Source organism: Sylvia atricapilla, chromosome 22, assembly GCF_009819655.1.
Source record: "Sylvia atricapilla isolate bSylAtr1 chromosome 22, bSylAtr1.pri, whole genome shotgun sequence".
NCBI lineage: Eukaryota > Metazoa > Chordata > Aves > Passeriformes > Sylviidae > Sylvia > Sylvia atricapilla.
Window position 1 is genome coordinate 591,317 of NC_089161.1, and position 15,192 is coordinate 606,508.

The 15,192-nt window shown below is 45.6% G+C and overlaps 1 protein-coding gene across 6 annotated transcripts in view; it reads right to left on the bottom strand.

Annotated features, from left to right (window-relative positions):
* The window catches only part of CLSTN1 (calsyntenin 1), a 225,498-nt gene that overhangs the window by 195,447 nt on the left and 14,859 nt on the right, over positions 1-15,192 (bottom strand). For 2 of the 6 annotated variants that reach the window (XM_066334545.1, XM_066334543.1), the window contains 15 exons: positions 14,792-15,000; positions 14,441-14,590; positions 14,157-14,342; positions 12,829-13,077; positions 11,881-12,002; positions 11,006-11,168; positions 9,863-9,913; positions 8,156-8,313; positions 7,388-7,536; positions 6,710-6,936; positions 5,686-5,856; positions 4,997-5,142; positions 4,278-4,413; positions 3,429-3,613; positions 27-2,373 (listed from right to left, as the gene is read on the bottom strand). In XM_066334545.1, the coding sequence (XP_066190642.1) occupies positions 2,179-2,373; positions 3,429-3,613; positions 4,278-4,413; positions 4,997-5,142; positions 5,686-5,856; positions 6,710-6,936; positions 7,388-7,536; positions 8,156-8,313; positions 9,863-9,913; positions 11,006-11,168; positions 11,881-12,002; positions 12,829-13,077; positions 14,157-14,342; positions 14,441-14,590; positions 14,792-15,000 (2,497 nt within the window). In that variant the 3' untranslated portion in view covers positions 27-2,178. Of the gene's footprint in view, positions 1-26; positions 2,374-3,428; positions 3,614-4,277; positions 4,414-4,996; positions 5,143-5,685; positions 5,857-6,709; positions 6,937-7,387; positions 7,537-8,155; positions 8,314-9,862; positions 9,914-11,005; positions 11,169-11,880; positions 12,003-12,828; positions 13,078-14,156; positions 14,343-14,440; positions 14,591-14,791; positions 15,001-15,192 lie in introns of those variants that run through there. The other 4 variants (XM_066334547.1, XM_066334546.1, XR_010745250.1 and 1 more) reach the window with 3 other exon arrangements.

Below are 15,192 nucleotides of genomic sequence, written 5' to 3' on the forward strand. Positions count from 1 at the left end.
CAGTAAAACAAAAAATACAACCAACCTTTAGAACCAGAAATTTATTGTAGCTTATAGACTTTCCAAACTGACCTGTTACCAATATACACATCTGAAAAGTTATACCCACAGTGGCTACAAGCTGCATCAGGACATTACAACCCCTCAGTATTACCATTAAGTCATGATCAGTTTTGGTCTAAAATACAGCAGCTACAGCAACAGTATATGGAAGGATAAGTCTTCTACACATTAACACAGGACAACTGTCAGACATAAGTTAAAAGTTTCCCAGTTTACTTAAAACTAGCAGTTAATTACCACGTAAGTAGTCAAAACCATTTTCCCATTTTAGAAATCTAAAATTTTACATTAAAAAAAAACAAAACAAAAAAAACAACAAACCAAAACAACCCCAAAAAAACCCAGTAAGCTCTGGTGTGGGTTCCTTCCCTGCTGCCAGGTCCATCTCTATGTAAAGGCACTCCTCAGTCAGGTCCCCCCAGAGCAAAGCCCAGCCATCCCAGAGGGTGAGCAGGGAAATCCAGCTGGACAAAGCCCAGATCTTCTCTCCCCTGGCACTCAGGCCCCTCTGTGCCCCCTCTGGCCCTGCCCTGGCTGTGCCAGCCTGGGCTCTGCACCCACAGCAAAGGCTGCTGCTGGCTTACCGTGCTCAGGAGGGAATGCAGTCCCAGGCTCCTGCTACAGGCAGAACAAGTCACTCTTTAATCCACCTCCACAGAGATCAAGCAGAAATTCATTATTCACAACTCTGCATCAGACCAAATAAAGTTAAATGACCCTGCCTGACAGAAAAACCAGTCCCCCCCCCAATTTGTACCTTCCAGCTACTGCCCTCTGCAATCCCAAATTGGAACTGGGATCAGAAACAACCCAAATCACATGGATTAACGTGATTCCCAAGGTTTTCTGGTTGGATAATTTATGCTACAGTTTTTCACCAGCAGGAAAACACAATTACTAAGTGTAAACAAAGGCTTAAAACACCGACAATCTGAATTACTGTACAAGGGGCTGCAGGGGAGGAGCAGGAGTGTTCAGTGGTACCAGCTACATCCCAAACCCTCCCACTTCCAAATTAGAAAAAATGAACAACAGAAAAACCCCAATTCCACGTAGACTGGTAGCCCAGGTCTCCCTACACCCAAACCTGGCTGCAGTGTGCACAGCCCACACTGGACTCCAGGCATCCTCCCTGGGACTACCAGGAGCTGTGACCCCACAGATCTGCCCACCATCCATGTAGTGTTATTTCCCCAATAACTTAAAAGCCTTTATGGCAAGCCTTAATTGGAGAAAAAAAAAAATAAAATTAAAAACAAACTGTAGTGCACAGGGGAGCTGAACCTCTGCAGAGGCTCCTAAAGCCTTTACAACTTCTCACAAGCTCGTCTGTTCCCTCTGCAAAAAAAAAACAAACAACAAAAAGAGATGAAAGAAAAGGAAGGAGTCCAAGGAGAGCGGGGCATGAGCACACATGGCAGTCAAGGCCAAGACAGAGTTACTGAACATCTACACTAACAACTGTGCCCGTGCTCCTGCTGCAGTAGGAATAGTTCATGCTGCATGATTTTTTTTCCACTTTAGCATGTTTTAAACCCCAATCCCTGTTTTCACTACCACAAATGACATAATTACATAATTCCAAGATATTTACAAAATATTAAAAAGTCTTGTTAATCTTCTACATATTAACCTCATTCTGCCACTTTACACATGCACTAATTCAGGGGGAAAAAATTAAAATAAATCAACAGGCTGAAATGAGCAGCTTTACCCTTTGTCAACAAGCAATCTTTGCATCTTTTAGAAACAGAAAAAGGAACAAAGCCAAGTTTGTTTCACTGAGCAAAAAAAGTTCAGAAATTCATGTGCAATGGCTACAGAGCTGTAGAGTCACTTAGCTGAGATGACATGAAGAAAAAAGTGCAAGGTGGTTCCTCACAGAGCGTAAAAAAAATCCAGTCACTGAGGCATGGCTGAAGGAAGAGGTGCTAACTACAACCCTAAACATCAGGAACTAGCTGACAGAACACAAACACGGCTTGTGTGGGGGCTCAATCTACTGGCCAGAATGGATTTTTTTGTTTTAAACACCATGAATCCTTGGTACCAATGGAGTGTGTTACAGTGGAGTCTTCTAGAGTGGGAACATAAAGACAAAGGGAGCAGCTAGAATCAATAACTGAGGGTAGAGTCATCCCATTCCAGCTGCTGCTGTCTGTTAACATTCTGTTGGTCCTCCTCCTGCTCTCCCTCCTCCTCCTCACTGCTTTCAGACTCTGCACTAGTGATGTCATCTTCTTCTCCGTCTTCACTTTCTTCTTCCTCCTCCTCCTCCTCCTCTTCACTGCTGTGTTGATCCTCATAAGTCTGTTCAGAGAAAAATTAGCTGTCATTACCATACTGGCCAAAATTCTTTTTGTTCTTTATTCAGGGCACTGTACTGAAGAAGAGCAATTACAGATTCCTTGCTGGATTTAGAAGTTCAGCAGGAATCAGGCAGAAACCAGAAAAGACAAAGGAAGTAGCACTTTATAAAGGAGTTTGGTGGCACTGCTGTCAGTCCTGGCATTCTACACAAAGTGGCTCTCAAGGGTGATCCAGTAGTGCAAATTCTACTGGGAAAGGATCTTACAATAGGACACAGAGCATGAAGGTCACACATCTTTCTTGTTCCCAATTTTCTAAAAATTCAGGTGTCAGCCACAGGAGAAGGAACACCATAAACAGAGACATTTTGACAATAAATTCTGCAAGTTCAGACAAAGGCAGGCTGTGTTTAAGGCACTGTGCACACAGTGAACACCAGTGCTGTACACTGACCTGTAAAATCCCATTCCCCATCGGGAAGACAGAGACCCCAAAGCACTGCTCTTGGCATTTGGCACACTGGTTCTAAACTCCCAGAGCTCAGGGTGTTAGCGAGGAAGACACATAATCAGGGAGATGATTACGTGGGTGCTTTACTGAGAGCTCTGGGAGCCGGGGTACAAACCCAAATCCAACTCTGACGAGGGTCCAAGAAAGCTCCAATATTACACCCCTTCATTACACAACTCTATGTTAAACATTAACCTCCACTGTTCTATTGTATATGCCCAAGCACGAATTTTGGTAAATATCTTCCCTTGTGATTCTCATGATTCTAGTTTGAGATAATAATCACGTTCAGCTACCAACAATCATTATCATCTACCTTATGATGCTTAGGTACAGTTTCACCCAACCTAGTAAAGGATACCTTTATTTCTGAGTACAAACCATCCCAATCTTGTCTTTCTCCCCCCGCCCCGATTACCCAGGCAGAGTAATACTTGATTTGGTCGGAACAATGGAAGCACGCAGTGAAGCTGAGGTTCTACTCCCAGCTTTGTGGCAACAGGAATTATTAACCCTGCGTTAAGAAGGGCTGGCCCTGCTGTTACCTCCATGGGGTTGACAGTGATGGTGAGGGCAGAGTCGTCCCAGTCCATCTCGTTCTCCTTGCCCGTGTCCTGGTCGCGCAGGGTTCTCTGGTGCGCGGCGCGGATGCGGAACACGCCCAGGATGATCATGAACACCAGGAAGCTGACACACACCACGATCACCACGGTGGCCGTGCTGGGCACCACTGCAAGCACCAAACACAGCTCTGGCATCGTGCTAACAGCCACTCCTCTCCCCAGCACCTGCCAGGGGATATGGCCGCACACCAGCATTTCATGTATGTTATCGTATTTCGTATTTATTACACAAAGGCAGTTTGTCTACGACACTTCTAAAGTCAGTAACAAAGTAAGAACTAGACCTCAGTCCTTTAAATATAATTACATCAACCTGAAGGACTGAAAACACAAGGGAAGCACATTCTACCACACACAGGCTCTTCTCTGAATTGCCTATTTTTCTTCCTCTCACATCCTACACCCACACCAAATTAATGCAATTAAAACAGAAAGGGCAGATACCATGACTCATCAAAGGAATAGCACTGCAATTCTTTCCTCCTGCCATTCAGAAGAAATTCTGTCCCAGTTCCTCACTTTCTGGAGTCTTGCAGGCCTCTACCCTTTTCCAACACACACAGCTCTGCTGGCAGGAAAGGGAATTTCAAATTCCCTTGAAATTTGAAAATAAAGGGTTCTGAAAACTCCCTCCTCCCTGCCTGGGCAACAGCAGAGCAGGACTGAGCAGCTGCTTGGCTTATTAGTCCAACACACTGGTTTAAAATCTGGGAAAAGAACTCTGCAACACCACAAAAAACCAGCTCAGCTTCAGTGGCTGAGAATCCTGACCTGAAAAGGGATGAGGGTTTGCCAAGTTGTGACCAGAGAGATCAACAAAGGAATGATGCACGGGGTGAATGAACTGTGGCTGGGCAGCAATGTGATTGGCATGTTCCACTGGGCTGGCTGTGTGGATAACATTCACCTAGAGACAAACAGAAAGTGTTAAACTCCAGAAACCCAATTGTTTAATTCTGAAGAGATAAAAATAAAGAGAAAAAAATTAAAATTTTAGTGCCTTCAATGCCATTTTCTGCTGCACTTCTGTATATCTGATGTAAGCATACTAAACAGTAATTAATATGTACCCTGCTGCAGGGGAAGTGCAATTTCAGCCTCTCTGTGCTTGAACATAATCCCTTAGTATCAGAAATCTACACACCACACAAGCAGAGAGTGAAGGGCCCAGCACACCCATCTGTGGCACCCCAGAAGGGACACACAGAGGCCACTCAGCTCTCTGGTAACATCACTGTTTGCTAAATTAATAATCTGTGTTTTCAGTGCAAGCTTTTCACCTCCACACCTCCATCAGCCACACTATTTCTTCAACAAACAACCATCTTATTTCAAGCTGAAATACAGCACTAAAACCACATTTATACACAAAATATTGCCTGAAACGCTCCCATTTCCCAGTATTTACTCCAGGACAAGCTCTGCCTCAGTGTCAGTGATCTCTCAGTGCTGAGGCAGGTGCAGGGGCAGGCCAGGGGCAGCTCACCCACCTCCACCTTGAAGTCGTTGCTGACGTAGCGGCCGTTGAGCTCGGAGCAGAGCAGTTTGAACTTCCTGTCAAACAGAGACGCCGTGTGCCAGTTCCTGTAGCGGATCAGGTGCAGCACCTCCTCGTAGTTGGCCATGGTGTCCACCCCTGTGGGCACAGCACAGCTCCAGCACACCCTGCCACAGCTGCCCACACCAGACCAGAATTCCTGTTTCTTCACCAAAGCTCTCCTGGCCAAGGGATTTTCACGTACAGACACGGTAACGCCACTGACACAAATCCTGTGGGTTGGTTCTGGGATAAAATCCTAAACCCAGGGAGTCTCTGAAGGGATTCTGGGAGGTTTCCTATGGAATACTTTAATGTAACAGAAAAGAATGATGCCTGCTCCTAGGGACTGGACAACCTGTGCAAGGAACAAGCCTTTTCTGGGGCAAAGTCTAACTGCAGTTCCACAGTGGGAACAGGCCACCTGCAATTTGGAACAGAGGAAAGAACAGAAAGAAGGCACTAGAATGTTGTCTTTTCTAGAATCACAGCTTTCCACAGCATTGCCTGGAATTCTAAAGATAGTTCAAGGTTGAAATTCTTTAAAAAAGTATTTGGAGTAAGGTGCTACAAAGCACCCCTCCAGAACTGCTCCTTCTGTCAGTCCCTTCAGAGCCTCCCAAGAGCAGCAGGAGCCCCCACCTGTGATTATCATGCCCAGATTGGAACTGCTCATCTCAATGCCTTTCTGCTGCAGTCGTGTCATGTCAATCTCCAGGCTCTCTTGTTCCTGATTTAGTTCCTCTCCCAGCACTGTCACCTCACACATATCCAGGTTGTGCATGATCTCTTCAGATACCAAAGACTCTTGGACTAAAAAGCAGAGAAAAGGCCAAAGATTTAAGCAGAAACACCAGAACAAATACTAAAATCTAGACCTGAGGAGAACAAGCATTCACCACAAAATAACGATCTAAAAAATAAAATACAAAACACAAACAAGGCATATTGCCATGAGGATGATGGCCTGGACTAACTACCACTTTCAGCTAAGTTTTTGTTAGTCCAGAGCAGAGATCTACACCTTTTCCCCCTGCCTGGAGGCTGTGATAGAAGAGAAGCCAGAAGCCCCCAGGAGGGTCAGTCTGTCACCTGTGTGATCCTCATCCCCATCCCCCTGCACATTCAGGTAAGTTTTTGTTAGTCCAGAGCAGAGGACCTAGACCTTTTCCCCCTGTCTGGAGTCTGTGATAGAAGAGAAATAGAGGCCCCCAGGAGGGTCAGTCTGTCACCTGTGGGATCCTCGTCCCCATCCCCCTGCACTTTCAGGTAAGTTTTTGTTAGTCCAGAGCAGAGATCTACACCTTTTCCCCCTGCCTGGAGTCTGATAGAAGAGAAGTAGAGGCCCCCAGGAGGATCAGGATCAGTCTGTCACCTGTGGGATCCTCGTCCCTGTCCCTCTGCACTTTCAGGTAAGTTTTCATTAGTCCAGAGCAGAGATCTACACCTTTTCCCCCTGTCTGGAGTCTGTGATAGAAGAGAAGTAGAGGCCCCCAGGAGGGCCAGGGTCAGGCTGTCACCTGTGGGATCCTCGTCCCCGTCCCTCTGCACTTTCAGGTAAGTTTTCATTAGTCCAGAGCAGAGGACCTACACCTTTTCCCCCTGCCTGGAGGCTGTGATAGAAGAGAAGTGGAGGCCCCCAGGAGGGTCAGGGTCAGGCTGTCACCTGTGGGATCCTCGTCCCCGTCCCCCTGGGGCTCCACCTCCCGGGTGATGGTGCTGATGATGCGCAGCTCCGGGAACAGGGACACGCCCTCTGAGCTCTCAAACTCCGAGGCCGAGCGGGCAAAGTGGTTGATGCCACTCAGGCTGATTTTGGGCTCCTCTGGCTGCAGGACCATGACATAGCCCTCCACAGAGGGAATGGAGACACAGGCCTCTTCGTTGAAACACCTGAGAGACAGAAGCAGTCCTGCAGTCAAGGTGGTTATTTCAGAGGGAAGCACAATTACACACAGTAATTGCTTTATAAATTTTTGAAAAGCTGTCTCAGACCCAAGAGTCTTAGATAAATTCATCAGCTGCCCCGGAAAGTATGAGATAGCCACCAAGGGAGCAATCCTACAGTTAATTTTTACTTACAGTTACCATTTGGCCTCATTTCTACGTTTTGATTTAGAGCCACAGGTAACCCCTGTAATGAAGCTGTGCCACTGGAGACACTGGCAGCACTCTGGCTGTGCTTTCCTCCCCACCTCACACACTCCCTACTCCAGTCTCAGGCAGAAAGCAGAGTGCTGGTGTGGGAAACATCTCAGCGCTGAACTGTGTGATGGTGGCACAGGCCAGGAGTCCTTTCCCTCTCCCAGGAGAGAGCACAAAGGCCAGGCTGCCCCAGGGATACCTGACAGTGCTGGTGATCTTCAGCCTGCGAATGCCAGGGGTGGGGAACTGGCGGGAGTTCAGGTAGGAGATGTGCTGCATGGCCTTGTCCACCCTGTCAATGTCATCCCCCTCGATGCTCAGCGTCGACTGGCTCGGGTTCATGTGCATCTGAGAGAGGAACAACACCATTACACACCACCCAGGCCAGTGACATTCAAACTGGAGCCCAGCACTGGGAAATGCAGGGTAATTACACCCATACTCAAAGCAGCAGGGTCATTATTTCCCTTGTGGCACAGTCTAAACTGACTTCTCACTGTCTCATCCCAGTGGGATGTATTCGGTGTTTCATTCTTTAAGAAATAATAGAATAAGAATAGAATAAGCACATATCGTAATTCTGGTTCGAATGATGCAGAAGAAAGACAACCAACATAAAGGAGAAATTTAGCTCTGTTCACACAACCTTGCTATTGAAAAGCCACATAATCTCATTTTGTGAAGCTGCTTATTAAAGATCTCTTCTTAGACAATCTGCACAGCTGGTATAACAGAGGCTTACAAATACGGAGTTTCTATTAAAGACTTAAAAGACAGCAGAGTAACTTGCATTCCTAAGATCATGTTTATACCAGAAAACTTCCTTGTTTTATGTAATATTAATGCAAAATGCCACAAGAGATGAGTTTGTTATATTTAGGACACCCTGTTAACTCCGCCAGTAAAACCTGTAACTCTTATCAGGGAAGGAATATACATGCTCCCCGTTGTTTGTATGCAAATTTACCTTCACACCTTTGCCAAGACCATCAGGCATCTGCAAATCCAGCCCCTCTTTGCAGGTGTAGAGGCAGTCAATCACCTTCTTGTTCTCCAGTTTACCAGAACGAATCATCAGCCCTGCCAGATTGCCTCGGAAAAACTGAGCCATGCGCAGCTCTCCACCTTCAAAAAACCAGGGAGGGAACACCTTTACTTGTTTTCATTCTTCTTGCCTTTTCCTCTGCTTAACAAGTCTGCCAGCTGATACACACAGTATTATACACATGCAGGTTAGTTTTCATCCATTCTGGGTGTTAACCTCGTGATTATGGTCAGGCACAAAGAAAGAATTAAACAGTTCACCATGCACGTGGCCTTCAGACAGCTGTGGCCACCCTGAACTGACTGTTCCATGACAAACATTTCAAAAGAAGCCCCAGACAGCGAGGTGGTGCTCAGAAACCAAACACAGGACCAATGGGATGAACCACGAAAGCTGAGGTAACACTTCCTCCTGCTCACACACAGGACAGCATCCCTGCAGGAGTGAGGGATCTCCACCTACAGCAGCCCTGCAGCTTCTCCTACACTCCAGGGGCAGGAAGGAACCCTGAAAAGTCATTCAGCTCTCAGAGAGGTGCCCAAGAGTTACCTGCCCCCTCTAAAGGTGCTGCCTTCTCCCTGCAGATCCAAGTGAGCAGTTTAAACCCAGGCAACTCATTTTTAGATATCTGAATTAAGTCTGACAAGGGCAACCTAACAAGCCCTTTATTCCTTAGTGTTTTTGAAGACAGTGCCACAATAATCACCTAATTCATCTTGCTAAATTCTGGGACCACAAAACAGCACCTAGAAATGTGTATTTTAAGCCCATTACTTACTAAGCAACCTGATTTTAGAAAGATGTCGAAGCTTGTTGTAAAAGTTCTAAGTGATAAGAGATCCTTGGTACAACTCAAATATTCAGTTGTTACAAATTATATGATTTTCATATAGCTTCAGTTTCTGGAGCCCCTGGATGCTGTTCCCTCCTTGCCAAACCCACTTTTAAAAACATATATTCATTTTAAGTATCTCAACTCAAGACACAAAACCCACTGAACTAGCACTAAAATTTGTTATGAGGAAATAACCTGGTAGCCAATGCTTTTTTACCCATTCACTGCAATTAGGATTCTACATAAATATCTGACCAAGTGAGTATCCCCTGTAAATTACAGGTCTGTCTTTATGGGCAGAGTGATCCAAAAATGAAACCAGTCTCATTTTGAAAGAGGAGCAAAGGTATGTGAGTCCCAGAGGTCCTTCCCAATGCACTGAATAAATTCTATAATAAAGACACATGCCTACATGCATAAATACATACATTTATATAGGATGATGTGTGTTTATGCTTTAACAAAACTGGATGAAAGAGATCATAGCTGATAATTTACATCAGCAACTTTTCTTCACCACTTCACTACAATCACAACCATTGCAGGTTTGTAGATGAAGGTACACTTGGATGCAACCAAAAAATACCCCAAACAAACAAAAAACCCCCAAAACCAAGCAGAAGTCAGCTGATGATGCTCTGCAAATAGAAGCACAATGAAGACACAAGCCTAGGAGAGGATTATGTGAAGGTCAATGGCCCGAATGCAATGCCTGCATGTCATGCTGTGTGCGAGATGAAGCAATGTCTTGGCTTAAAAACGAAATAAAACAGTAGGAATAAAACTCCAGCAACCTGCAGAGGTCTCGGGCACAGTTTCATTGTCATTTTCATTTCCTGTATATTCTGTAGAAAAGCAAGACAAAGAATAGGACAACAGGGAAAGGACCAAGTAGTTACAATCTGGCAAACTCTCTAATCCCAGAAAATACAAAGCAGCACAACCCCCAAAGTTTGCTTATACTGGACCCAGCTCCTCAAGGATTTTGAGTTCTTGGAAACAGGAAGAGCTGCAATGCAGGGAGGACACATCTCTGTGCTGTCAGAACAACAGCCAGGGCACCACAGCCCAAAGAGCCCCACCCAGGCAGCAGTGACAGCAGCAAGGGCTGCAGAGCACTTGATCCAAGAGAGGAAACTCACACAAACACCTTCAGTGACAACACAACTCTCACAACTGGCTCCATTTGAGGGGAAATTAGGCTGAGATCCAGGTACAGCAAATCACCAAAAGGTATTGAAAGCTGATCAAAAGAAGCCATTATCAACACAGATTTCCTAATCAATAATAGAAACACACCTATTAAGCAGTCAATTTATCAGATGGAAGCACCAAAAATGAAAATTGGCTTTTAAATTTTTAAAAGAACTTGTTCAAAAGGATAAAATCTCTCTCTCCTTGAAGAGAAGCTGTATATATAATCTAAAGCAGCCTGGATAGAGCAGACAATAAAGCAGATGCCTATTTTTATAAGCAGAAATGGTAAAATACCCAAGAGACAGCACTGCTGTGTTGCTCTGCAGAGCTGTCTGCTGGACAGGCTTCCACTGATGAGCACACTGCCCCAAAAGATGCTTTTCAACCTACTTGAAATGAAGTGTTCTGCTTGGTAATCTGAAGTATATCAGGTATTGTTCCAACTATTATTAAAAATTAGTACCAGTATTCCCATGGCCACCACAGAAGCCACACTGATGGGATACAGGCTGGTGAGCAGCCTTCTACTCACACACCTGTGGCCAACAAGAAAACAAACACTCATGGAAAGAATGACTCAGAGGAAATAGTGTGATACCAGCTTGGAGCAAAACCCATCTGCAAGAGGCAAAACAAGTTACATTTCATGCACCACAAAGACCTGCCGGGTACTTCTGGATAGCCACAAAGATCTCAGTTTAAAAAGTTAATTAGAAGTATTAACAGCTGTAAATAGTTACCTTGCCAACATGCTCCAACCACCAGCTGTGTTTCTATCTTGGAAGGGTGGAGAGGGTAATCCTCAGTGACTGGGAAAGGGTCATAGGAAACACCATCCACGTAGAGAGACACGGCAGGAAACTCAACGTTGACGACGTAGTGGTGCCACTCTTTGTCACACACCTGAGCAGAGAGTTTTAAAAATTCCACTGTTTTTGTTTCCCACTGCAGTTCAGTAACTGATCTGGTGCCATGTTTTACATAAATATACATGCAGATGTACCCACAACCTACAGTGCAAGCCTGTGCAGACACAGTTGATCTTTCACACACATGGCACACATCTGAAAAGCAAACTGACTGCCAAACATTAATAAAATGTTTCTTTATTCTGTTGCCAATACAGGAAGCTGCATATACTTCCTTTCCTTTAATTTTTATATTAAATAACAGCACATTTCAATCTAAAAATTCATATCTACATGCATGCACATCCTGAAATATTGTTATAAGACAACCTTACTTGACAAAGGACAGGTATTTGCTGAGAGCAACTGCTAAAAACCAGGACTGTTTATCACAGATCCAGGGGGCTGAGGAAATGTCAGAAGCTCAGAAGCACTTCAATGCTAAAGACAGCCTGGAACAAACAGCTCCTGCTTCCTCATGCACTCCACCTCATAGAATTTAGTGGAGACAACTGACATCACAGCTCTAAGACTGACACTGGATTTCCTGCTTTATGTTCAAGATGGAAAGGTGAAGCTGAGCCTCCCACTTGACTCCAGGCAGAACAAGCAGAACAGCCCCTCAGGGGTGTGCAGTGGCAGGAAATGTTTGTCACTGAGTACACCAGCAGGGATGGCAGTCCCTGGGGGCTCTCCAGGGGGCTCACCTGGCTCAGTTTCCAGTGGAACTCAGCAGGCTGGTAGGTCTTTCCCGGGGCAGGCTCCTGGCGGAACAGGAACACCAGGCGGCAGTTGTGCACGTACAGGGTGTAGTGGTGCCGGTTCATGTCTGTGCAGGGATTGAACAGTGATTTCCTTACCAGCAAATCCACCTGCTCTGCTATTGCACACCTAAACATCACGCTGGCTGATAGGCACCAAGCAATGCACTGAACTGGCTTGGTAAGAGGAATGTAGAACATCTGCAGCAGCAGTGAGGGCAAACACTCCTGAAGAGCCCATGAGGCAGCAGAACATGTCTCTATCCAAACCCAACCTAAACCATGGCACAGCACTCAAGAGCCAGAGATAAACCTGTCAGCAGGACAAAAAGAGCTCTATTTGCAAACACAAGAGCTTTTTTTGTTACGAATGGCAATTACAGAAACAGGGTTATCGCATTTCCTTCTTATTAATGGCATTTTCCAAATTATTGTTTCTGTGTCATAAGCAGAGAGTGAAATGATGCACAGAATAAAAAAAAAATCTTCATCTTTGGAGAAAGAAAAGTATATCCTCCTAAGGAAAAAAAAGATAGAGCAGTAAATGCTGTCACTAGACCTGACATGTGTCTTAATGTTTTTAGGCAGCATCAAGAACAAGGCTATCTTTGGAGATGGAAACTCGAGGCTGCAGTGCCAGAATAAGTAATCTACCACAGCAAAAGAAGCGCATAATGTAAACTGAAATAGAATTAGGAAAAATAAGTCTGGCCAATCTGAAGCTACATAATCTAAGGCCGAGCCTAAACATAAGCACAACAGTGATTTCTGAAGTCAGCTTCATTTCAATTCCAAGAAAACCTTAAGGTAGAGAAAACACTGTCACATGCCCACCAGAGCACATAAACACCCAACCAACCAAGAGGACTGTTTGTAAGTGAAGCACTGACAAACCTGTCTTGTCTGAATTGCACAGAATGGTCTCCTTCTCCTTGGTTCCGGGCCCGTGCCTCATCCACACTGAGATCATGAAGGGCTCTTTGAGATTGACTGTGACTACCCCATCTGGAATCCTCACAGCCTGCGTGCCGTTGAACTCGAAGACCTGGTCGCTGTCGTGGCCATTATCTGTGGGCAGCCCCACGGTCCAGTTGGCAGCACTGCTGGGAGGGGGGAGCAGCTCAGCTGTGCCAGAAGCAGCACCTACGACACAAATGCTCAGATGAAAACAGAAATTTGAAAGACCACCACCGGTTTCAAATTCAGCTGTTTATGTCAGCACTAATTTCACGGCACCAACTGTCAGGATTATGCACTACCATGACCCATGAAGCAATTCTCCTTTTAAATAATATGGTACTAATTACAGGCACCTAACACCATGGTAACTTCTACAAATTTGACTTCCGGGTAGACCAGTAATCTCATAACAAGCACAACAGTTTAGTGTCCACAGCTGTAGAAACTTATTTTGCCTGTGTCTCAGGAAGCCTTTCATTAATGCCACTTGTCCCTCAGAGCCATGAGCACAAGGAGTGCTCAGCTGTGAGAGCAGAAGTGACCCAGCTGAAGGAGTGCACAAGCAGCAGCTCACAGCAGTCAGCAGCAGGTACCTCTAACGTCACACCGACCTCCATCAGGAATTGCCTGGCTCTCTGGGGTTACATGCTACTCAGACTTTCAATTACTTTCAACTGAGCTTGAAGACATAAATCGTGAGTGGTAATTTATCCTGTAATCTCAATTCTTCCATATGGCTACAAAGGACTCACTGACTTTTTGTAAGACCTTTAACTGCAGCGTAAGTGGATGCCAAGGGCCTTTATTCCTAGGGCAAGCACAGTACAAATTTCACTGATCCAAGCTAACTGTTTTTCCAAACCACTCCTCCTTGGTTTTCTATAGTTTTTCATCATTTATTTCTCAGATTGCAGCCATTACATCCATCATGCTCAGAGAAACAGAGAGGCTTTAATGGCTATACCCTTCCACACAAACTCTTTCAGCTCCTGAACATGAATCCCAGGCAAGGGACATTATTAGTCTACGTAAGACAGCAGAGAGGCAGAAGAAAGAGATTCTTTACCACATTTGAGAATTATTGCAGAAGTCACCTTCAGGCAATTTCATGCCTTTTGCTGCCAGTGAGGAAATGAGTTGAAGGAAACTAAGTGCAAATGAAGACCAGATCTACTCACTGATTTCTGGTCTAACATAAAATTCTAAGTAAAATTCAAAGCAAGCAAGAGAGACCACTTTTATTTTAACGAAAGCCTTCTTACCACAGAGCCTGTGGATGGATTTCTCAGAGTAGGTGTCTCTATCACAGCCTTTACCAATATGGTTGGTTTCCAGTTCCACCGTTGCTTCAACTGAGGTTATTGGCTCATCACAGGTCTCCAAATGCATCCCAGGGAACAGAGCCAAAGAACCAGTGCCAGGCTCATATTCTATTCTTTTGCTCCAACCTGAATATTCATCCAAAGAAACAATAATAAAGATCTCTCGTGTTTAACTGAAGGTACCAGCAAATGCTAAAAGCAGAGAGGAAAGAGAGCAAACTAACCTTGCCAGCCAGGCTTGCACGTAGGCTTAATGCTAATTTTAACCAACACATCCTCAGCAGCTCTCTTCTTCCCACAGTCATAGGCTGTTACTGTCAGTTTATACTGGTGTTCTTTACCATAGCTTAACTTCTCTGTGTTCTTTATATAACCTGACACAGGAAAAAAGGCAATTGTCAGACATCAATACAATTCTTCAGGGCCAGTGGTGCAAAATGCATCAACGTGCTTCACAGAGACTTGAACAAAGCCACGTGCAGGCGAGTTACCCCGCAGTGCCTGAGTTTTCAGGGCAGAGCAGAGGCCCAGAGGGGCTGGGCAGGGGGACTGCTCTCCGGGTGCCCGTCCCTTACCGTCCTTGTCGATGGCAAAGGGCACGTCGGGGGTGACGATCTCGTAGCTGCAGATCTGGCTGAACTGTGGGGAGCAGTCCGCATCCACGGCCTCCACCCTGAGGATGTTGTCATACCTCTTGCCCTCGATGACCGTGGCCTTGTAGGACTTCTCCTTGAACACCGGCGCGTACTCGTTCACGTCGTTCACCTGGATGTGCACTGTGGCCCTGCAATGACACACACACACGGGCTGCCAGGACTGCCACCCTGCTCCTGCCACCTCTGCCACGCCAGCCTCTCAGCTGGCAGCTCTGAACCTGCACTGCTGCTGGGCCAGGTGTTCTGAAAGGCCTCCCTCCAGCTGACCCCACACCACGGAAAGGAAGGCAAATGGCACTGTACCACCACAGAGCATCTGC